The sequence below is a fragment of the Mesoplodon densirostris genome, chromosome 1 (genome assembly GCF_025265405.1).
Source record: "Mesoplodon densirostris isolate mMesDen1 chromosome 1, mMesDen1 primary haplotype, whole genome shotgun sequence".
NCBI lineage: Eukaryota > Metazoa > Chordata > Mammalia > Artiodactyla > Ziphiidae > Mesoplodon > Mesoplodon densirostris.
Window position 1 is genome coordinate 212,935,120 of NC_082661.1, and position 23,589 is coordinate 212,958,708.

At 35.5% G+C, this 23,589-nt stretch overlaps 1 protein-coding gene across 4 annotated transcripts in view; it reads left to right on the forward strand.

Moving 5' to 3' along the window:
• CCSER1 (coiled-coil serine rich protein 1) overlaps positions 1-23,589 on the forward strand; it is a 1,210,612-nt gene that overhangs the window by 160,630 nt on the left and 1,026,393 nt on the right. For all 4 annotated transcript variants that reach the window (XM_060094716.1, XM_060094688.1, XM_060094698.1 and 1 more), the window contains exon 3: positions 10,307-10,491. In XM_060094716.1, coding sequence (XP_059950699.1) covers positions 10,307-10,491 — 185 coding nt within the window. The remainder of the gene's footprint in view (positions 1-10,306; positions 10,492-23,589) is intronic.

Genomic DNA, 23,589 nt, shown 5'->3' on the forward strand with positions numbered 1-23,589 from the left:
TGTTTTGGCACAGAAAGAGGGAGGGAAGGTTGATTTACTCCAGTCTGTTATTTAACAGAAAACATGGTTTTTCAATATAAAATTCAGTTCAAGAGAATTGTTGAATATATAATACCTACTGGCTGTATTTGACATCTTTTATTCTTTTTTTTTCTGTACTGTGATTCCTACTACCACTGCTTCCGCTTTTGCTACTACTACTAACACTAATAGTTCTCCCAACAATATGTCCATTTACTGTTCTGTGCCCTATGGATACATTAATTTATTGAATCTGGAAGTGATTGAAATCACTACTATTATTCTAACTCATTCTACAGGCAAGATGATTAGAGCACAGATAGGTTAAGTAATGTGTCCAAAGTCACAGAGTTCATAAGTAATTGTTTAGGATACAATCCCTATGAGGTAGGCACTAGTATGTTCCCCATTTTATACATGAGAAAACTGAGACCAAGGGATTATACAGCTGGTAAGTAGCACAGCCAAATTACAACTATCTCAATCCAAAGATCAGGCTCTTAATGACTAGGTTGTAGTACATGTCATGACCCAGGCTCTTTCCAAAACATTAAGAATAATACTAAAATATTAAATAAAATTTGTAATCAGTGAAATTATATATTATATAATGTCAAGAATCATAAGTTTATCTGAATTACCTAACTAGTCTCTCCATGAATATAGCAATTTTACAGTTTTAAATGCATGACTTAATTTTCCAGCTGTCTTCATATTTTTTCATATTTGATACAAAATCACTTTTACACATCTGCCTACTTTTTTCTTTTTTTATCTTGGTAACCTTGCTTGTATTTTGGGATTTAGTTATACCTGCTTAATTCTTTAACTATAGTATAATTATAAGAATGATAATGATGATGGTACTATGTACCCAAAGATGTGCTAAGCAATTTGCATGCACTGTTTTATTTAGTACTAACCAAAGATGTGGAAGTTATTAATGACTAAGGTTTAGGATTAAGTTAAATAACTTCATGAAATCACATTGTTAGCAAACGGTGGACCTCAGATTAGAATGTAGGCAGTTTTTTTAGAAAATTGCACCCAAAAAGGTAAAAGTGTAATTATTTTGATTATATCTAATTCTTATTTAGAAATGGTGACTTGCCTCAATGTCAAACTGAATAGAGTAAATATTTATCTCTTTGGAAACTAGGGAATGACCAACAGTTATCTTACTGATTATTAATCTGTTGGCTGAGATCCTAATTGCAAGCCATTTAACACATTAATTTCACTGAATTTGACACCATGATGCCTGTTCCTGGACATTAGGTGATAATTCATAGTATCTACAACTTGTAATATAGAAAGAGACAGGCAAATAAGCTGGTAATATCAAAAAGGAAAAGTTGGTTGCATACTATTCTTCATTTTCATCAATAGGAGATATTCATCTGCTATTCATAAAGATTTTATAATTTAGAAGTTTCAAGGTTTTAAAGCCATTTAGACAAATGTATTTTATGTAAGAAAGAGTTGCCAAATTCCATAATACTAAATTTATTCTGTATTTATTGTGAAATAAGTTTAAGCTAGTATTTAATATACATCTGAATGTGCTAGGTGTACATTCATATCAGAATTATTAATGGAATGTTGACCTCTCTGGCAATTTAACTTTTACTCATTGGCTTAAAAAGTTACTGAAAAAAACTGCCATATGTTGACTTACTAGGTTCTAGCCAAGAGTCTTTAAACCCATAGATGAGCCCAAACAGAACAGTTTCATTCATTCATTCATTCATTCATTCAACAAATATTGTTTTGGTACTGTTTTAGGCACTAAGGGTATAGCAATGAACAAAACGAATAAATTCCTTCCTCATGAAGCTTACTTTCTACTGGGAATACTCAGATAATTAATACACAAATAAATAAATGTCAGATGGTAATAACTGCTGAGGATGAGTTTAAAGCAGAAAAGAGTATTAGGAAGTGGGGGGTGTGATTGTAGTTTGCATTTTTAAACTTTATTCAGGTATAATTGGCAAATTAAATTGTATATTTAAAGTGAACAAAGTGATGATTTGATATATGTTACATTGTGAAAAGATTCCCCCCCCATCAAGTTAGTTAATGCATCCATCATGTCACATATTTACCTTTTTGGTTTTTGTTTTTGAGAAATTTAAGTTCTACTCTTAGCAAATTTCACTTATACAATACAGTGTTATCAACTATAGTCACCTTGTTATACACTACATCCTCAGATCTTATTTATCTTATAACTGAAAGTTTGTACCCTTTTACCAAGGCAACCACTTTTCTACTCTCTGTTTCTATGAGTTCAGCTTTCTAAAAAAGATTCCACATGTAAGTGATACCATGCAGTATTGGTCTTTCTCTGTCTGGCTTATTTCACTTAGCATATCTTCCAGATTCATCCATGTTGTCACAAATGACAGGATTTCCTTCTTTTTTAAGGCTGAATAATATTCCATTGTATGTAGATACTGCATTTTCTTTATCCATTCCTCTTTTCTCATACTTAGGATGTTTCCAGACCTCTGCTGTTGTGAATAATGCTGCTGTGAACATGGGAGTACATATATATCTTTGAGATAGTGATTTTGCTGCCTTTGGGTATATTACCGGAAGTAAGATTGCTGGATCATATAGTAGCTCTATTTTTAATTTCTTGAAGAACCTCCATAATGTTTTCCGTAGTGGCTGCACCAGTTTACATTCTCACCAACAGTGAACAAGGGTTCCCTTTTTTCCATATGCTCAAAAACGTGTGTTGTCTTTTGCCTTTTTGATAATGACCATCCTAACAAAAGTGAGGTGATATCTCCTTGTGGTTTTGATTTGCATTTCCCAGATGATTAGGGATGTTGAGCTCCTTTTCATGTACTTGTTGGCCATTTGTATGTCTTATTTGGAAAAATGTTTACTTAGGTCCTTTGCCCATTTAAAATTTTTTCTTGCTATTGAGTTGTATGAATTTTGTGTATATTTTGGATATTAACCCCTTATAGGATATATGATTTGCAAATATTTTCTCCCATCCAATTGGTCCAGTTGGTTGTCTTTTATTTCTTTCTTTTATATATATATATATATTTTGTTTTCTGTGCAGAAGCTTTTTAGTTTGAAGTAGTCCTACTTGTTTATTTTTGCTTTTATTTCTTTTGCTCTTGATATCAAATCCAAAAAATCATTATCAAGATGAATGTCAAAGAGCTTATCCCCATGTTTACTTCTAGGAGGTTTACAGTTTTTGGTCTTCACTTTCAAGTCATTAATCAATTTTAGTTGATTTTGGTGTGTGGTATAAGATAAGGTCCCAGTTTCATCCTTTTGCATGTGACTGTCCATTTTCCAACACTGTCTATTGAAGAGACTATCTTTTCCCCATTATATATTCTTGGGTTCTTTGTCAAAAATTAACTGCCACATTTGCATGGGTTTATTTCTTGGCTGTCTCTTCTATTCCATTGATCTATGTGTCTGTCTTTACACCAGTACCATACTGTTTTGATTACTGTAGCTTTGTAATATAGTTTGAAATCAGGAAGTGTAATGCCTCCATCTTTGTTCTTCTTTATCAAGATTACTTTGGCTGTTTGGGGTCTTCTTTATTTCTGTACAAATTTTAGGATTTTTTTTCTATTTCTGTGAAAAATGTCATTGTAATTTTGATAGGAATTGCATTGAATCTGTAGATCCCTTTGGGTAGTATGAACATTTTAACAATATTAATCCTTCCAATTCATGAACATGGAATATCTCTTTATTTTTATTTTCTTCATTCTCTTTCATCAATGTCTTTTATAGTTTTCAGTGTATATATTTTTTGCCTCCTGGATTAAATTTATTCCTAGGTATTTTATTCTTTTTGATACAACTGTAGATGGGATTGTTTTCTTAATTTCTCTTTCTTTTATTTTTTAAATTTTTTAATTTAATTTAATTTTATTTTTATACAGCAGGTTCTTATTAGTCATCAGTTTTATACACATCAGTGTATACATGTCAATCCCAATCGCCCAATTCATCACACCACCATCCCCACCCCCCCACAGCTTTCCCCCCTTGGTGTCCATACGTTTGTTCTCTACATCTGTGTCTCAACTTCTGCTCTGCAAACCGGTTCATCTGTACCATTTCTCTAGGTTCCACATACATGCGTTAATACACGATATTTGTTTTTCTCTTTCTGACTTACTACACTCTGTATGACAGTCTCTAGATGCATCCACGTCTCTACAAATGACCCAATTTAGTTCCTTTTTATGGCTGAGTAATATTCTATTGTATATATGTACCACATCTTCTTTATCCATTCGTCTGTTGATGGGCATTTAGGTTGCTTCCATGACCTGGCTATTGTAAATAGTGCTGCAATGAACATTGGGGAGCATGTGTCTTTTTGAATTATGGTTTTCTCTGGGTATATGCCCAGTAGTGGGATTGCTGGATCATATGGTAATTCTATTTTTAGTTTTTTAAGAAAACTCCATACTGTTTTCCATAGTGGCTGTATCAATTTACATTCCCATCGACAGTGCAAGAGGGTTCCCTTTTCTCCACACCCTCTCCAGCATTTCTTGTTTGTAGATTTTCTGATGATACCCATTCAAAGTGGTGTGAGGTGATACCTAATTGTAGTTTTGATTTGTATTTCTCTAATAATTAGTGATGTTGAGCAGCTTTTCATGTGCTTATGGCCATCTGTATGTCTTCTTTGGAGAAATGTAGGTCTTCTGCCCATTTTTGGATTGGGTTGTTTGTTTCTTTAATATAGAGCTGCATGAGCTGTTTATATATTTTGGAGATTAATCCTTTGTCCGTTGATTCATTTGCAGATATTTTCTCCCATTCTGAGGGTTGTCTTTTCTCTTGTTTATGGTTTCCTTTGCTGTGCAAAAGCTTTGAAGTTTCATTAGGTCCCATTGTGTATTTTTGTTTTTATTTCCATCACTCTACGAGGTGGATCAAAAAAGATCTTGCTGTGATTTATGTCAAAGACTGTTCTTCCTATGTTTTCCTCTAAGAGTTTTATACTGTCTGGTCTTACATTTAGGTTTCTAATCCATTTTGAGTTTATTTTTGTGTACGGTGTTAGGGAGAGTTCTAATTTCATACTTTTACATGTAGCTGTCCAGTTTTCCCAGCATCACTTATTGAAGAGACTGTCTTTTCTCCATTGTATATCCTTGCCTCTTTTGTCATAGATTAGTTGACCATAGGTGCTTGGGTTTATCTCTGGGCTTTCTATCTTGTTCCATTGATCTGTGTTTCTATTTTTGTGCCAGTACCATATTGTCTTGATTACTGTAGCTTTGTAGTATAGTCTGAAGTCAGGGAGTCTGATTCCTCCAGGTCTGCTTTTTTCCCTGAAGACTGCTTTGGCTATTCGGGGTCTTTTCTGTCTCCATAAAAATTTTAAGATTTTTCGTTCTAGTTCCGTAAAAAATGCCAATGGTAATTTGATAGGGATTGCATTGAATCTGTAGATTGCTTTGCGTAGTGTAGTCATTTTGACAATATTGATTCTTCCAATGCAAGAACATGATATATCTCTCCAGCTGTTGGTATCATCTTCGATTTCTTTCATCAGTGTCTTATAGTTTTCTGCATACAGGTCTTTTTTCTCCCCAAGTAGGTTTATTTCTAGATATATTATTCTTTTTGTTGCAATGGTAAATGGGAGTGTTTCCTTAATTTTTCTTTCAGATTTTTCATCATTAGTGTATAGAAATGCAAGAGATTTTTGTGCATTAATTTTGTATACTGCAACTTTACCAAATTCATTGATTAGCTCTGGTAGTTTTCTGCTGGCATTTTTAGGATTCTCTATTTATAGTATCATGTCATCTGCAAACAGTGACAGTTTTACTTCTTCTTTTCCAATTTGGATTCCTTTTATTTCTTTTTCTTTGATTGCCATGGCTAGGACTTCCAAAACTATGTTGAATAATAGTGGTGAGAGTGGACATCCTTTTCTTGTTCCTGATCTTAGAGGAAATGCTTTCAGTTTTTCACCATTGAGAATGATGTTTGCTGTGGGTTTGTCATATATGGCATGTTGAGGTAGGTTCCCTCTATGCCCACTTTCTGGAGAGTTTTTATCATAAATGGGTGTTGAATTTTGTCAAAAGCTTTTTCTTCATCTATTGAGATAATCATATGGTTTTTATTCTTCAATTTGTTAATATGGTGTATCACATTGATTGATTTGCATATATTGAAGAATCCTTGCATCCCTGAGATAAATCCCACTTGATCATGGTGTATGATCCTTTCAATGTGTTGTTGGATTCTGTTTGCTTGTATTTTGTTGAGGATTTTTGCACCTATATTCATCAGTGATATTGGTCTGTAATTTTCTTTTTTTGTAGTATCTTTGTCTGGTTTTGGTTACAGAGTGATGGTGGCCTCATAGAATGAGTTTGGGAGTGTTCCTTTCTCTGCAATTTTTTGGAAGAGTTTGAGAAGGATGGGTGTTAGCTCTTCTCTAAATGTTTGATAGAATTCACGTGTGAAGCCATCTGGTCCTGGACTTTTGTTTGTTGGAAGATTTTTAATCACAGTTTCAATTTCATTACTTGTGATTGGTCTGTTCATATTTTCTATTTCTTCCTGGTTCAGTCTTGGAAAGTTATAGCTTTCTAAGAATGTGTCCATTTCTTCCAGGTTGTCCACTTTATTGGCATAGAGTTGCTTGTAGTAGTCTGTTAGGAGGCTTTGTATTTCTATGGTGTCTGTTGTAATTTCTCCTTTTTCATTTCTAATTTTATTGATTTGAGTCCTCTTGCTCCTTTTCTTGGTGAGTCTGGCTAATGGTTTATCAATTCTGTTTATCTTCTCAAAGAACCAGGTTTTAGTTTTATTGAATTTTGCTATTATTTTCTTTGTTTCTATTTCATTTATTTCTGACCTGATCTTTATGATTTCTTTCCTTCTGCTAACTTTGGGTTTTGTTTGTTATTCTTTCTTTATTTCCTTTAGGTATAAGGTTAGATTGTTTATTTGAGATTTTTCTTGTTTTTTGAGATAGGCTTGTATAGCTATAAACTTCCCTTTTAGAACTGCTTTTGCTGCATCCCATAGGTTTTGGATCGTTGTGTTTTCATTGTCATTTGTCTGTAGGTATTTTTTGATTTTCTCTTTCATGTCTTCAGTGATCTCTTGGTTATTTAGTAACGTATTGTTTAGCCTCCATGTGTTTGTGTTTTTTACATTTTTTCCCCTGTAATTAATCTCTGATCTCATAGTGTTGTGGTCAGAAAAGATGCTTGATATGATTTCAGTTTTCTTAAATTTACTGAGGCTTCATTTGTGACCCACGATGTGATCTATCCTGGAGAATGTTCCGTGCACACTTGAGAAGAAAGTGTAATCTGCTGTTTTCAGATGGAATATGCTATAAATATCAATTAAATCTATGTGGTCTATTGCATCATTTAAAACTTCTGTTTCCTTATTTTTTTTCATTTTGGATGATCTGTCCATTGGTGTAAGTGAGGTGTTAAAGTCCCCCACTATGATTGTTTTACTGTTGATTTCCTCTTTTATAGCTGTTAGCAGTTGCCTCATGTATTGAGGTGCTCCTATGTTGATTGCATATATATTTATAATCATTATATCTTCTTCTTGGATTGATCCCTTGATTACTATGTAATGTCCTTCCTTGTCTCTTGTAACATTCTTTATTTTAAAGTTTCTTTTATCTGATATGAATATTGGTACTCCAGCTTTCTTTTGATTTCCATTTGCATGGAATATCTTTTTCCATCCCCCTCACTTTCAGTCTGTATGTGTCCCTAGGTCCTAAGTGGTTCTCTTGTAGACAGCATATATATGGGTGTTGTTTTTGTATCCATTCAGCAAGCCTGTGTCTTTTGGTTGGAGCATTTAATTCATTCACGTTTAAGGTAATTATTGATATGTATATTCCTCTGACCATTTTCTTAATTGTTTTGGGTTTGTTTTTGTAGGTCCTTTTCTTCTCTTGTGTCTCCCACTTAGAGAAGTTCCTTTGGCATTTGTTGTAGAGTTGGTTTTGTGGTGTTGCATTCTCTTAGCTTTTGCTTGTTTGTAAAGCTTTTGATTTCTCCATCGACTCTGAATGAGATCCTTGCCGGGTAGAGTAATCTTGGTTGTTGTTTCTTTCCTTTCATCACTTTAAGTATATCATGCCACTCCCTTCTGGCTTACAGAGTTTCTGCTGAGAAATCAGCTGTTAACCTTATGGGAGTTCCCTTGTATATTATTTGTCATTTTTCCCTTGCTGCTTTGAATAATGTTTCTTTGTCTTTATTTTTTGCCAATTTAATTGCTATGTGCCTCGGCATGTTTCTCCTTGGGTTTATCCTGTATGGGACTCGGTGCGCTTCCTGGACTTGGGTGGCTATTTCCTTTCCCATGTTAGGGAAGTTTTTGACTATAATCTCTTCAAATAGTTTCTCTGGTCCTTTCTCTCTCTCTTCTCCTTCTGGGACCCCTATAATGCAAGTGTTGTTGTGTTTAATGCTGTCCCAGAGGTCTCTTAGGCTGTCTTCATTTCTTTTCATTCTTTTTTCTTTATTCTGTTGCACGGTAGTGAATTTCACCATTCTGTCTTCCAGGTCACTTATCCGTTCTTCTGCCTCAGTCTTTCTGCTATTGATTCCTTCTAGTGTAGTTTTCATTTCAGTTATTGTATTGTTCATCTCTGTTTGTTTGTTCTTTAATTCTTCTAGGTCCTTGTCAAACATTTCTTTTTTTTTTTTGTGGTACGCGGGCCTCTCACTGTTGTGGCCTCTTCCGTTGCAGAGCACAGGCTCCGGACGCTCACGGGCCCAGTCACTCCACGGCACGTGGGATCCTCCCAGACCGGGGCACGAACCCGTATCTCTTGCATTGGCAGGCGAACTCTCAACCACTGCGCCACCAGGGAAGCCCCTGTTAAACATTTCTTGCATCTTCTCGATCTTTGCCTCTATTCTTTTTCCGTGGTCCTGGATCATCTTCACTATCATTATTCTGAATTGTTTTTCTGGAAGGTTGCCTATCTCCACTTCATTTAGTTGTTTTTGGGGGGTTTTATCCTTTTCCTTCTTCTGGTACATAGCCCTCTGGTACATAGCCTTTTCATTTTGTCTATCTTTCTGTGAATGTGGTTTTTGTTCCACAGTCTGCAGGATTGTAGTTCTTCTTGCTTCTGCTGTCTGCCCTCTGGTGGATCTTTACAAATTTTTGAAAAGGTGTTCGGGAATTCCCTGGCAGTCCAGTGGTTAGGACTCTGTGCTTCCACTTCAGGGGGCACAGGTTCGATCCCTTGTCAGGGAACTAAGATCCCGCATGCCTTGAGGCGCAGCCTAGCTAGCCCTATGAATGCATAAGCCAATTCCTTGCAATAAATCTTCTTAATATAGGTCTCCTACTGATTCTCTTTCTCCGACAGATTTTTGTACTGGAGGTGGTTCTAGGGGAAGAGAACCTTAAGGATGAGTTTCTTAATTTCTCTTTCTCATAGTTCTTTGTTTTTAGTTTCCATTTTTACGTACAGTGAATGGGGTATTGCTCAAAGTAACATATTAACAAAAATTAGGGAGTAAGCCCTACAGCTATTTGGGAGGAGTATATCAGTACAAAGGGTGTTGGGTAAAGATTCTGGGGCTGGAGCATGCCTGCAATGTTGTAGAAACAGCAAGAAGTCCAGTATGCCATAAGCAGAGTGAACAAGGGGCTGGTGGGCAGTAGAAGATGGTTAGAGAGATGAAGACGTGAGCAATGGGAAGCCCCCTGTGTGGGGGTCCGGAGTAGGGTCATATCATGTGGAACCTGGTAGCCCACTGGAAACACATCAGCTTTAAGATTAGAGAAGTGATCGTGATCAATCTCACTTATGTTTTAAGTGTATCATTCTGGTTACCTTGTAGAAGATAGATTGTGTATTGGTTGGGGAGAGGCAGGTGGGAGTAGGCAGGGGCAGGAAGCTATTCGGAAGTATTGCAGTAACCAAGGCAAGCCCTGATCGAGTTTGTGCCAGGAAGTTAATGCGGGAGGTGGTGAGAAGTGATCACATTCTGTATACAGTTGAAGGTAATGAGGATAGTATTTGCTTATATGATTTATGTGAGGTATGAAGAAGCCGAGGATGACTAGAACGTTTTAGAGGCTTCAAAGTGATTACATAGTTAAGTAAAGTACTACTACTAATTCAAAAAGTTTTCTGTGATTGAGACTTATTGAATGACCCTAAGAGTTTCCCATTTACTTTCAATGGAACATTTATAAAAACTACATTTAAGCATTTATATTAATTTTTATTTATTTATTTTTTAAATAGTTCTTGCCAGTAGCCTCAGTCCATACCGTGAAGGAAGATTTATAGAGAGGCGACTGCGATCCTCATCAGAAGGAACTGCAGGGAGTAGCAGGATGATTTTGAAACCAAAAGATGGAAATGTAGAAGAAGTTAATAGTCTAAGAAAGCAAAGAGCAGGTTCATCATCTTCAAAAATGAACAGCATGGTAAGTATATACATATGCCTGCATATAATAAAATAATCCCATATATTACTGGCAAGTTTATGCTCCTTGCAGATTGAAGCATCATATATTTTGTTGTTGTGTTTCTTTTTTTAAAAAAATTGGAATATAGTTAATTTACAATGTTATGTTAGTTTCAGGTGTGCAGCAAGGTGATTCAGTAATATATGTATATATACTCTCTCAGATTCTTTTCCATTATAGGTTATTACAAGATGTTGAATATAGTTCCCTGTGCTGTACAGTAGGTCCTTGTTGCTTATCTGATTTATATATAGTAGTGTGTACACATTAATCCCAAATGCCTAACTTATCTTCTCTCCATCCCCTTTGGTAACCATAAGTTTGTTTTCTATGTCTGTGAATCTATTTCTGTTCTGTAGATAAGTTCATTTGTATCATTTATTTAGATTCCACATATAAGTGATATCATATGGTATTTGTTTTTCTCTATCTGACTTATTTCACTTAATACGATAATCTCTAGATCCATCCATTTTGCTGCAAATGGCATTATTTCATTCTTTTTTTTATGGCTGAGTAATATCCCATTTTGTGTACATGTATGTGTATATATATAAACATGTATATGAATATATATGTATATATATACATCTTCTTTATTCATTCATCTGCTGATATTCAGGTTGCTTCCATGTCTTGGCTATTTTAAATAGTGCTTCTATGAACATTGGGGTGCATGTATCTTTTTGAATTAGAGTTTTCTCTGGATATATGCCCAGGAGTCAGATTGCTGGATCATGTGATAGTTCTATTTTCAGTTTTCTGAGGAACCTCCACACTGTTTTCCATAGTGGCTGCACCAACTTAACATTCCCACCAACAGTGTAGGAGGGTTCCCTTTTCTCCATACCCTCTTCAGCATTTGTTATTTGTAGACTTTTTAATGCTGGCCATTCTGGCTGGTGTGAGGTGATACCTCATTGTGGTTTTGATTTGCATTTCTCTAGTAATTAGTAATATTGAGCATCTTTTCATGTGCCTGTTGGCCATCTGTATATCTTCTTCGGAGAAATACCTATTTAGGTCTTCTGCCCATGTTTGGATTGTGTGGTTTTTTTAAATATTAAACTGTATGAGTTGTTTATATATTTTGGAAATGAGTCTCTTGTCGGTATTATCGTATGCAAATATTTTCTCCCAGTCTGTAGGTTGTCTTTTTGTTTTGTTTATGGTTTCCTTTGCTGTGCAAAAGCTTTTAATTAGATCCCATTTGTTTATTTTTGCTTTTATTTCCATTGTTCTAGGAGACAGATCCAAAAACATATTGCTGAGATTTATGTCAAAGAGTATTCTGCCTGTGTTTTCCCCTAGGAGTTTTACAGTATCTGGTGTTAAATTTAGGTCTTTAATCCATTTTGAGTTTTTTTTTTGTATATGGTGTTCGAGGATGTTTTAATTTCTTTTATATGTAGCTGTCTAGTTTTCCCAGCATCACTTATTGAAGAGACTTTCTTTTGAAGGAAAAATTGGTTTGCATAGTTGATATCACAAGTCAGAGAGGTTAAGTCTGCACTTGAGACGCTCATGGGTCACAACACATAGAAGCACACCAGGATAACAACCTAAAGAAACCTGTCTTTCTTGCTTGCATGGAAAGTTTGATATTCTCCATTCTAGAGCAAGACCCTGGGATATACAGTGTAAGAAAAATGTTGATCATGAAGACATCCTCTGACAACATCATTTCACATCATTTCTCCATCTCTAGCCACCTAAAAAATGTCCTGTTGTAAACCACATGTATGCCAGTACCACCCTTAGACCCCTTAGTGCAGGGGTCCCCAACCCCCGGACCATGGACCGGTACCGGTCTGTGGCCTGTTAGGAACTGGGCCGCACAGCAGGAGGTGAGTGGTGGGTGAGTGGAAGCTTCATCTGCTGCTCCCCATCGCTCCCCATCACTTTCATTACCACCTGAACCATCACCCTGCCCCCCAGTCCATGGAGAAACTGTCTTCCATGAAACTGGTCCTGGTGCCAAAAAGGTTGGGGACTGCTGCTTTAGTGGATCCTATTCTTCCTGTCTTTCTGTAGTTCCCACTTCACATAGGGTGAGAATCCTTGAGGGTCAAGGTGATATGCCCATCCAAAGCTTTAACACATTCCAGGTGACCGAGATTCCAGATTCCTGGTTCAAATTGCGGAGGCCTGCAGATGAGGGTGGAAATGGGGTGTGTATAGGAGGGTGGGGTCTGAGCTTGCACTTGTGAGCTGGGGTGTCTTAGAGGTAACTTGTGTTAGCTCCCTCACAGTGTAGGATACAGCCAGGGTGGGAAAAGATGTGAGTGGACTGCAGCCCGGGAGGTCCATGAGGCCTCAGACCTCACAAATATTGGGATGGGCTTGCCTTTTGGCTTCCGTTTGCTCCCTTTCTCACGTGTCCTTTTTCAGCAGTGTCTTTGATTTTCTAGTATTTAACACTGCTTCTTTAAAAGGATCTATCTACCCTACCTACTTATATGTGAAAAATGCTCGAAACTAAATCACTTATATCTATATATCTTAGATAATTATGTTTCAATTGAAAATATTAGGTCATCTAGTTCTGACAATTGCAATGTGAAGAAGCCTTAAGTTACTGAGGCAACACTGAGTGATAGCAAAACCACTGTGTTTGAAGTTAGAGGTTCTAGCCATTAGGTCAGGCTTGGCCAGATTTTAATCTTGGACAAATCATCTACAGAACAACAAACGATAATGGGTTTCTTGCTTCTTTTATGCTAAAAAATGACTATGCATGTGTGTATTTATATTTGCATATATAGAAAGATATTACATTATATTATATTTCATCTTTCTGTTCTTTGCATTGAAAATATATTATTATTGTTGCAATTGATTTTTTTGTCTAAATACAAGAACATGTTAAAATAGATTTCCAATTGATGCAACATTAAAAGTTATGGCTAATGAATTATTATGAAACATTTCTTTTAACCAAACTTCTATTATTCCTTTGTGAAGACGTATTTATATTAATAAGTGTGCCCTGTTTATTACTTTAGCCCAAAGTTGGGCCTTTTACTTATTCTTTTTATATCTTGTATTTTTCATACTACGTTTATATAATTCTCATAAAAATCACAAAATCACTATTATTCTCCTCAGATACACTTTCAAGATTTAAAATTTTAAATGTCAAATATAAAAATGTGATTTTGTTAATTTATTTGAGGCTTTTTATAAATTTTCAAAAAGTATACCTGCAGTGATGTAGATCGTCCACTAGATGGCATGATTACACCATTGCCATGGTAGGGGAAACGCTATGGAGATTAGACGGAAACTTGGTTAAACTATTGTACATGTGCACTGGATTCACAGGTAAAACTTGTTGAAATAAATACTGACACCCTTGAATTTCCACACGAAATGTATCGAAATTACTTTATGACTTTCTTCCTTAGGACTTTGCAACTAATATCTCGATCTTTAATTAATTTATAGTGTAATAGTTAATTTATCATGCATACAATGTATTATTTAGCTCTTAGCAATATAAGGAAGAAATGCTAGGATTTTTAGGTAATTTTAGCTATATGTGAAGCAAGTGACATATGTTTAGGAAATGATAGCTTTATGTGTGAGAAGATGCACACATTTTCTATATTCCTCTTCCAGAATAATTCAGGTGAATATGTGTGTTTAAGAATGCATCCATGGTTCAGTTATTCTTTTCTTTTAGAGCAATAGTAGTAATATGTATTTTTAATACTTATTTGAACCAAGGGACTACTCTTAATGCTTCTCATATATTATCACATTCAGTCCTCACAATATTATGAACCGAGTGATTCTTTTACTGATCATGTTTTGCAAAAGAGTAAAATAAGGCACTAAGAAGATAAGCAACTTGCCCGAAAACACAGATAGAAAGTGGCAGGAATAGGATTTAGATTTGGATGCTCACTGTCTAACTTTAAATCCTACATGCTTTGGGGGGAATGTAATAGATTTAAAATTAATTTTTCATTTTTCTTGCGTTATTTCTGTATAATGAAGTTAACACATTTAAGGCAATCTATGCTTGCTCTAAGTCCAGACTACAACCCTCTGTAAGGGATACAAAAAATAAACAAAATGTAGTACTTATTCTGGATTTAAAATGTGGTAATATGTCTTGATATGCTGATGAATGGAACCAGTGTCTTTACTGAGAGATAGCTCATCCGAAAAGGAACTTTGTCACAAAAGAAGATATTTATACTTAGAAGGAACTAGAGTATTTCATATAGGTCATGAGGATTTAATTCTACCAATGGTGTATGGCTCTGTTTATTAAGATGCTGAGGGTTCCTGTGAATGACCAAAAATATTCCCTAATAGGTGAGATAGACCACAATTCTAGTGTTTTTGTACACTTCACTTTGGAGCTATTTCAGTATAAAAGGGAAAGGGAAGGATGTATTAACTCTTTGAACATCAGTGGCTCAGAAGAAATTGGACTTTGCTTAAATTTTTTACAAGAAGTCAATATATATGTAACAATTTGATGAACATTCAAATTTAGTATATATCTTCAAACTTCTTTAAATAAAGACTTCCCTTAATTTTCCTCTTTGTAACTTTCTTGATACTTTCCTTAGGATGGTCCAAACATTTAAAAACAGCTTTTCTAGAAGTAGGCTCTTTCCTTCCAGGAACTTTTCCTCCAGATTATGTTGTATAAATGATTAAGTGTAAGGATTTGTCTTGGTTTCTCCAGCAGCTTCACACAGTGAAGTCTAACTCCAAATATTTATGAGATCACCCCACTCTAAAAAAAGTATTAATTGAGGATAGATTTGTATGTGTTAAACAATATGTAGCACCTGGCATCACTAGAGGAAGGAAAGTGCCTGAGTGTATGAGGAAGGATGAGCCGGGCTACCTAAGAGCAAACAACCTCCACATTGTAGTGACTTTATTTATTTATTTATTTATTTATTTATTTATTTATTTTTAAATTTTTTTATTTTTTGCGGTACGCGGGCCTCTCACTGTTGTGGCCTCTCCCGCTGCAGAGCACAGGCTCCAGACGCGCAGGCTCAGCGACCATGGCTCACGGGCCCAGCCGCTCCGCGGCATGTGGGATCTTCCCAGGCCGGGGCATGAACCCGTGTCCCCTTCATCAGCAGGCGGACTCTCAACCACTGCGCCACCAGGGAAGCCCTTAGTGACTTTATAATATAGATTTATTTCTCGCTCCGGCTATGTGTTCATTGCAGAAGGTGCTGGAGTGTTCCATTCAGCATCTCCTCCTTCTGTATCCAGGCTGTTGAAGCAGCAGCTGTTGCAAAACACTGCCTTTCACTGTGGTAAAAGATCTCTGGAGACTGCACCCCAGTAATAAATGCTTTACCTGTGAGAGACTCACTTCATTTCCCATTGAGCAAATCTAATCACCAGGCCGAAACTTGCCACAAAAGGGGCCAGGGAGTAGTCTCTTGCATGTGTCTGGATGATGTAGACCCAGATATGTATCATGGGCACTAATGACTATGATATTCCCTAATAGTTTATTGTATCTCAGTTCTTTTAATTAACTGAGATTTCCTGCTTACCTCCTTCCTCCCTGTTGTCTACAGGTATTTGATGGGCATAAAGTCATTTGATTTGATGCCTGACACTGAGCTGGTCCTTGTGATTCAGAAAGAGGAAAACATCTTTGACACTGAAGGGTTCATTTTAACCACAAGGTTTTTCCTTTGAGATGTGCTCTCTTCCTGACTTAAAGGCCTTGAGATGTATATCTAAATTAACTTTGCTTGACTCCCGGTTTGGGAATATTACTATATTTGGAAATACTTGTTTGTATTACATTAAAAAGCTGGCTTGGAAAGTTGTGTTAGCTTTAGCTTACTCAACAAATGCATCCACAAAGTTTCCCGGAACTATCTGTGCTGAGTGATTCTGACAATTCACTTATGGCCACTTTTACTCTGACAGCTTAATTCCTCTCATTTGCAGTTTGGCATCCTGTTGCCTTTGTGTAGAAACTGTGAATAGCATAGTAAAAACATGAACTGTAGGACTTCTTCACTAGAAGAACAGACCAGATTTATATTTGAGGAAAAAAAACAGTTACTTGCATATCAGCAGCGTCTCATGTTGTATCTTAATTCTTTGATATGTTGAAATCTAGAATTTAAATATTATTGACAATAATTGATTAAGACTAAGTAAGCCCTATGCTAAATAGACAAGCACTTAACTGTGCATTCACTTTTCTTCTGGGGCCTACTGTTTTCTCCTTTGTTAGCATTTTCTTTATTCATTCATCCATTAATCAATTCATTTACAATTTCTTTCAATAAATATTTATTTAGAACCTACTTTGAAGATGCAAAGATGAAAGAGACAGCCCTTTAGAATTTTAGGGTTCTAGACTGGGAGATATTAACCTAATCTTATCAATACACCAGATTTAACCATTTTGACCATCTTAAAATTCAGAATGAGTGGGGCATGCTTGATTTGGATTGTGACCATTGATATCAAAAGTAAAAAAGGATTAAAAAAGGGCACATGAACTCCTGTATCCCTAATTTACATATACTTTGTCTCACATGCTCAATTGACACTATTAATTATATGCATAACTCCCTAACATTTTTGGCTAATTTCTAACATTGAGGACTATGCTAGTGCTGAGCAGGAGCTCTGGGAGGCACTGCGACAGTAAAGAAGAAAGTACAAAATTAATGTTTAAAGAATCACTTTCAAAACATCCCACCTCTACCATCCACTAGGCCAAAGAGCTCTCCTGGGCTTGTTTGGTATATGCACTTTCGCACTTTCATTTTGTGGCATGAAAGTTGTTCAAGCTCAAAATTCAGAGCAAGTGAAAGATGATGATTATAGGATCTGATTCAAGAAGTTTCACCTCTGAATCCTGAAATCTTAAATAACACTTTCAAATATGTAAAAATGTTAATGGCTTTTTGAGGGTTAAAATAATGATCTCAGCTTTTGATGTAACATTGTGAATGGAATTAAAGCTAATATCATTGCATGCTACAAGGACATTTAATGAGAAAAGGAAGTCATTAATATATTTAAGAAAATGGGGGCATACAAATCATTCTCCTTAATCCTTATGTATTTTAAGAAGGAAAATCACAAGTATCACTCATTAAACATGCAATTATACTTGTTGATAAGTAGTATATTAATTTTAGATTAATAGCCCTAATCCATAATGCCTTTATTGATTTTTCTAGTTACTAATGATAGTTTTCCTATCAATGTTCTTCTAAGTTGTATCATGTGTATGGCACTCACCACTTAGTTATTTGAATATGTTTCATTTATTAGATTTCATTCAGTCTTTTAAATGGAAGAACTTTTGTATATATTAGCATTTCATATAGCACTTAGTAAAGTGCCTGGTGCACAATAAATATGGGTGAATTAAAGGTAAAATTGCTGATTAGGTTGTGATATATGTTGATATAGATATGAATTAAGACCTTTAGAACAATCACTATGCATGGTGTCCTTATGCACATTTTTGACATTTTAACTTATTATACAAATGTACAGATGTTTCTATGATGCATTGTTTGATAAAACTGTTTTTTGATGCTAAGTACTTGATCAAGGCCATACCACCTTTGATATTGTTCTAGTAGAAGCATCATTCATTTTAGGATAATTGACCTTACAGAATGGTTTCCAGGATCATATTAGTACAATACTTATGGACTGGCCATACAAAGAAGACAAGAAGTAGTCAGTTGTTTGTGATATTATTGGAGAACCCATTAAAAAAATGTAAGTTCTGAGTCAAATATGTCTATAAGGTGATATTTAAAAATCCTCTGTGTATTTTATCTACCCCAACTCCATTTCTTACCAACTTATAGATTCAGAATTGCCTTTAAAAAAGAAGAATAGGATAAAATATTCCATTCATTTTTTTTTCATTCTAGCTTTTGGGATGAGTCATTTTTGTTTAGAAGCTGTCACAATTTGTATGTTTGGTGCACAATGCTATGAATAACTTATTCAGAGAGTTAATTCACTTCATCTTAAATGACTTTAAGAAAAGTTGTAAGTAAATAAGTGCAGTATCCTAGTTATTACTATTTCTCTTCATACAGTTCACATGAAAATGTCCATAGCACCTAATTTTTCCCTCTGTGATTACATTATTAAAATTTACTATAAATGTCTTAGTTTGTTCAGGCTGCTATAACAAAATATCACAGGCTGGGTAGCTTATAAATGACAGAAATTTATTTCTCACAGTTCTGGGGGATGGAAAGTCCAAGATCAAGATGGCAGCATGGTTCTTGATTTGTAGCCAGCATCTTCTCGCTGTGTCTCACCTGGTGGAAGGGGTTAGGGATCTCTCTGGAGCGTCTTTTTTGCAGGCACTAATCCCATTCATGAGGGGTCCACCCTCATGACCTAAGCACCTCCCAAAGGCCCCCCCTTCTAATACCATCATCTTTGGGGATTAGAATTTCAACATATGGATTTTGGGGGAATACAAACATTCAGGCCATAGCAATAAGCAATCACATTGTAATAATAGCAATGCTAGAATATATTAAAAGCTTCATTAAGAACAGTACATATTTCTATTTATTATTACTTATCAAGGAAATAATTAAGATGGACAATAGAAGAAAATTAAAGATTTTTTCTCTAACCACACTATATCTAGGATACCCGTTAGACAGTTTATATACCCCTCTGAAATTAAGAAATTGGAAAATTAAGGTTGTTAACCTTTTATTCTTGGGATTAGAATGCAAAGATGACAGTTTTATTTTTAATTGGTTCAGTTCATCTCAATTTTCTGTAAGATGCAAACTATTTTTTTGCCTTGTTTAGGTAACCCTGTGAGCTGACACAGCTTTCATAGTGTGAGAAAGAATACTTATTGATTCAGGATCCATGGCAAATCTCTGACCATCTGAACACTGCACAGTCTGTAACATAGAATTGACCTTGAGTAAAATAACTATCTTTTCTGAGGGAATAGTCTTTGGAATTTGAAGTTTTTACATTATTCTAGTTACACAATAAAGAAAAAATTATTCTTCCTAGGGTTAGTCTATTATTTTGAAATTTAAATACAACATATTAAATTAATTTTAGTAAATTAAAAAAGCCAAACAAAATTTGACTTCCAAGGTCAAGAAGTATATTATTGTAGTAGAATTATGTCTAATATTTTACATTACAGTCAGTTTATAGAAAAGATATAAATATTTTAATATATTAATATTATTTTCAAATAATTTAACAATCAAGACAGACATTTATAATAATCTCACAAACCATCATATTTGCAATTCAGGATAAGAAAGTGTGATTTACAAATGAATCATGCATATACATTTCACACTTTTCCTATGTGATGATGTTTTTGTTTAGTCATTCCTAATTTAGAGTAGCTGTCATTTTATCACTTTTATAATTTAATTCAGTGATCATTTCACTCTAGTGTTAAAAGTTTGGTCTGAAATTCCTCCTTTGTTTATATCTTCTATTGTTCTAAGCTTGTTAGGTTCAACTGGAAACAACCCAAGTACCTTTTTTTTGTTCCATCTCTTAGGCTCTTTATTGTATACGTTTGTAATTTCCTTACAGAATTATGATTTTAATGCTTGGTTAGTTGTCTTCAGCACTACCCAATGATTAGTGTATGTGTCAGTGAGAAACACAAAGCATTTTTTTTGTCAGAGAAACTCAACATGAATCAGAGCTTTTATCAGTTGTCAAGAGGCGCAGGTGAAGCAGGGAGAGATCTGGAATACCGTCCAGCTTCCCAGCTCCTTTCTGCATCTGGTGGGCACTGGCCCAGATTGTTGGATAAAGTTTACATTGTTAAATATATATAAACACCTCATTGACACAGAAAGAGCCAATCAATATGAAACATCTCATTGTTTTTCTTTTTAATTATAGTCACCATGCTGTACACTACATCCTCAGAACTTATTTATCTTATAACTAGAAGTTTTCCCTTTGACCTCATGAAACATCTCTACTTTATACTCAAATAGTTAGATAGCATACACAGACATTTTCCAGGGAGTCATATCCCATAAATCTCTAAGTTGCAGCTTTATTTTTCATAAGCAGTCTCACTTAAACTCCCCTATAGTAAAAATCATTTTAGTTTTGTGGTTTGTTTGTTTGCTAATTAGGTCAGTCATTACTGTGTTTACAAGGAGATCTTTCCAGGAAGCAAACTCCCTGTAACTCTTTCTCAGAGAAAATGGATCACAGGCCAATTGCTTATCTCAGGCACTAAGTGTAAGCTTCAAACACTCTCCTCCAACTATCCTGTTCTTGCCACCCACTCTTAGTCTTTTTCCCATCAGTCCCCCATTTCCTCTGATCTTAGAGAGATATGTGTCCCTGCATTCTTTCAAAGCAGTTGTTTCTACTCGTCTTCCTGATTTCAACTTCTTACCTCCTTAAGAACAGTCATCATCAGTATGTCTCTTATGTTTGCTTCTCTGGTTTCTTCTCCATCTGTTTTTTTTGTGTGTGTGTGTCTTTATTGGAGTATAATTGCTTTACAATGGTGTGTTAGTTTCTGCTTTATAACAAAGTGAATCAGTTATACATATACATACGTTCCCATATCTCTTCCCTCTTGCGTCTCCCTCCCTCCCACCCTCCCTATCCCACCCATCCAGGTGGTCACAAAGCACCGAGCTCATCTCCCTGTGCTATGTGGCTGCTTCCCACTAGCTATCTATTTTACGTTTGGTAGTGTATATATGTCCATACCACTCTCTCACTTTGTCACAGCTTACCCTTCCCCCTCCCTGTATCCTCAAGTCCATTCCCTAGTAGGTCTGTGTCTTTATTCCCGTCTTTCTCCATCTCTTCACCGTTGTCAGTTTACAACACTGCCAAGTTTCCCAGCCCGAAGGAAATAAACAAAAATTAAACATTTTCTATATCCTGCTTGCTCCTGAAGTTTTCCTCCCTGTCCTTCTTTCCTACTACAAGGCAAACTTTTCTAAAAGAATAGCCTTCTCTTGCCAAATGCATTTCCTCACTGCCCACAGAGTCCTCAATTTCATGTTTTATTAGCTCTTGTAATGTATAGTTTCTCAGCATTGGCACTATTGACATTTTGTCCTGGATAGTTCTTTGTTGGGAGGTGGAAGAGGGCTGTCTTTTGCACTGTAGGGTGTTTAATGGCGTCCCTGACCCCTACCCATAAAATGCCAGTAGAACCCTCAAATTGTGACAACTGGGCATATCTCCAGATGTTGAAAAATATGCCTTGGTAGGCAGAAACCGCCCCAATTGAGAGCTTTTCTAAAGTCATTAGTGACTTTGCCAGTTTTCATATTCTTTTTTTTCAATCTTCATCTTTCTTGACTTCTCTTCAGCATTTTACACTGTTGAGGACTCTATATACTTATCACTTTTCCTTTTGCAGGGTTAACTCTCCTTTGGTTATTCTCCTTTTCTCCTTTCAGACTCCTTTGAAAGCTGCTTTTTCATACTCTAAACAGCTATTACTTGGCATTTGGTTCTTGACCCCCCCCCCTTTTTTTTAAAAAAACCTGTTCTATCTGAAAACTTAAGATGTAGGTGAAATGACATGTGGATTCCAAATGGAAAGGCTGGGAATCTCTAATATATCAGAAATCTGACAAAGCCAATATGCACTGAAAAGCACAATGTATTAGATTTATGGAAATAGAATAAGAGCTCGTGAAAAAAAGCTATTTGCATAAGGGAAGTAGTTGAAAATCCAAGGACTGAAACTTTGGAGTGGAACTGGAAAAATATGCAGAGAACTGACTTTTGCCCTCATAGTTCATGGCTTCTCTCCCTTTTTCCCCCCATCTATGTTACTATCCTATTTCAGTTTTTACACACTTATATTTCAGCCTCCTTTTAAGGTACTCCAAGGATTCTCAATCCTTCCCTTCTATTTCTAAAGTTATACTGGAGAAGCAGCAATTATTGATATATCACTTAAACTAGGACCTCCCTATTAGAGTCTGTGTAATATGTTGCAGTAATTAAGTCTACCCTCACTACTGTCACCCACAATTACGTTTTTTTTGGTTTTGTTTTGTTTTCAAATTGACAGCAGCTTAAGTTGAGCAAAAGACAGATAGTGGCAGAAGTTGTGTGCATTGTGCAAGCAGTGTATATTTGACCTTCCAGGACACTTGGCAACTACCAGAGAACCACACATAGCCCACTTCTGTCTTACTCTCTTGTCTTTCACTGCTGTTTCTGGTTTGTCTCCTTTGGAGCTTCCTGTGGATTGTGCCTCAGGCTGGCTGTGGACCAAGAGGAACTTGTGGTGTGCAGTGTGTGTGCTCAAAGGGGAAGGTGGAGTTTTCAGCATGATTTCAGAAGGGAAGAAAATCTATAAAATACCTTTAGTTCCCCAAATTATATATATATATATATATTGCTTAAGAACCAAAGGCAAACTATTTCTCCTAACACAGAAACATGATCAAAATAGACAAATTTGCAAAATAGGAGTTCTCCTTGTGTCCGTTAAGCACGACTTTAATTTCTTAAATAAGCAAGTATGGTGTGATAAAAGGAGCAAGCAATTGGAAAGAGGACACCAAATTCCAGTCTCATTTTTTTTCACCTAATAATACTACCTACCTTATAGAGTTGATGTAAGGATCAAATACTATATTTTATGTGAAAAGGCTTTACAAATTTTAAAGTGCTATATTGATGAAAATGACACGTATTTATTAATAACATGGATTAAAGCCAGAAACTGAAATTAAATAATATTACCTTTTCCAGTAGCCATTTAGAAAGGAAAACATTTTAAGAGCCAAACTCACCTTTAAAGTATATCTCATCATGACAAGAAGTTGAGTTGGCTCCTTTAAGCCACAACAAAAATAATCCTTAAAATATTCAACTTATTTATATGTTAGTGCTTTATAAGGGTAATCTGCTATTTACCTGATTTCTCATTTGTGTATTTTCCAGAAACTCATACATTTTTCAAAATCAATTTATATTGCTTAGCAAAAAACTATTTGAGAAGTACACTTAAGATTTGCATATTTTACCATGTTTATGTTACCCTTTAATTAGAAC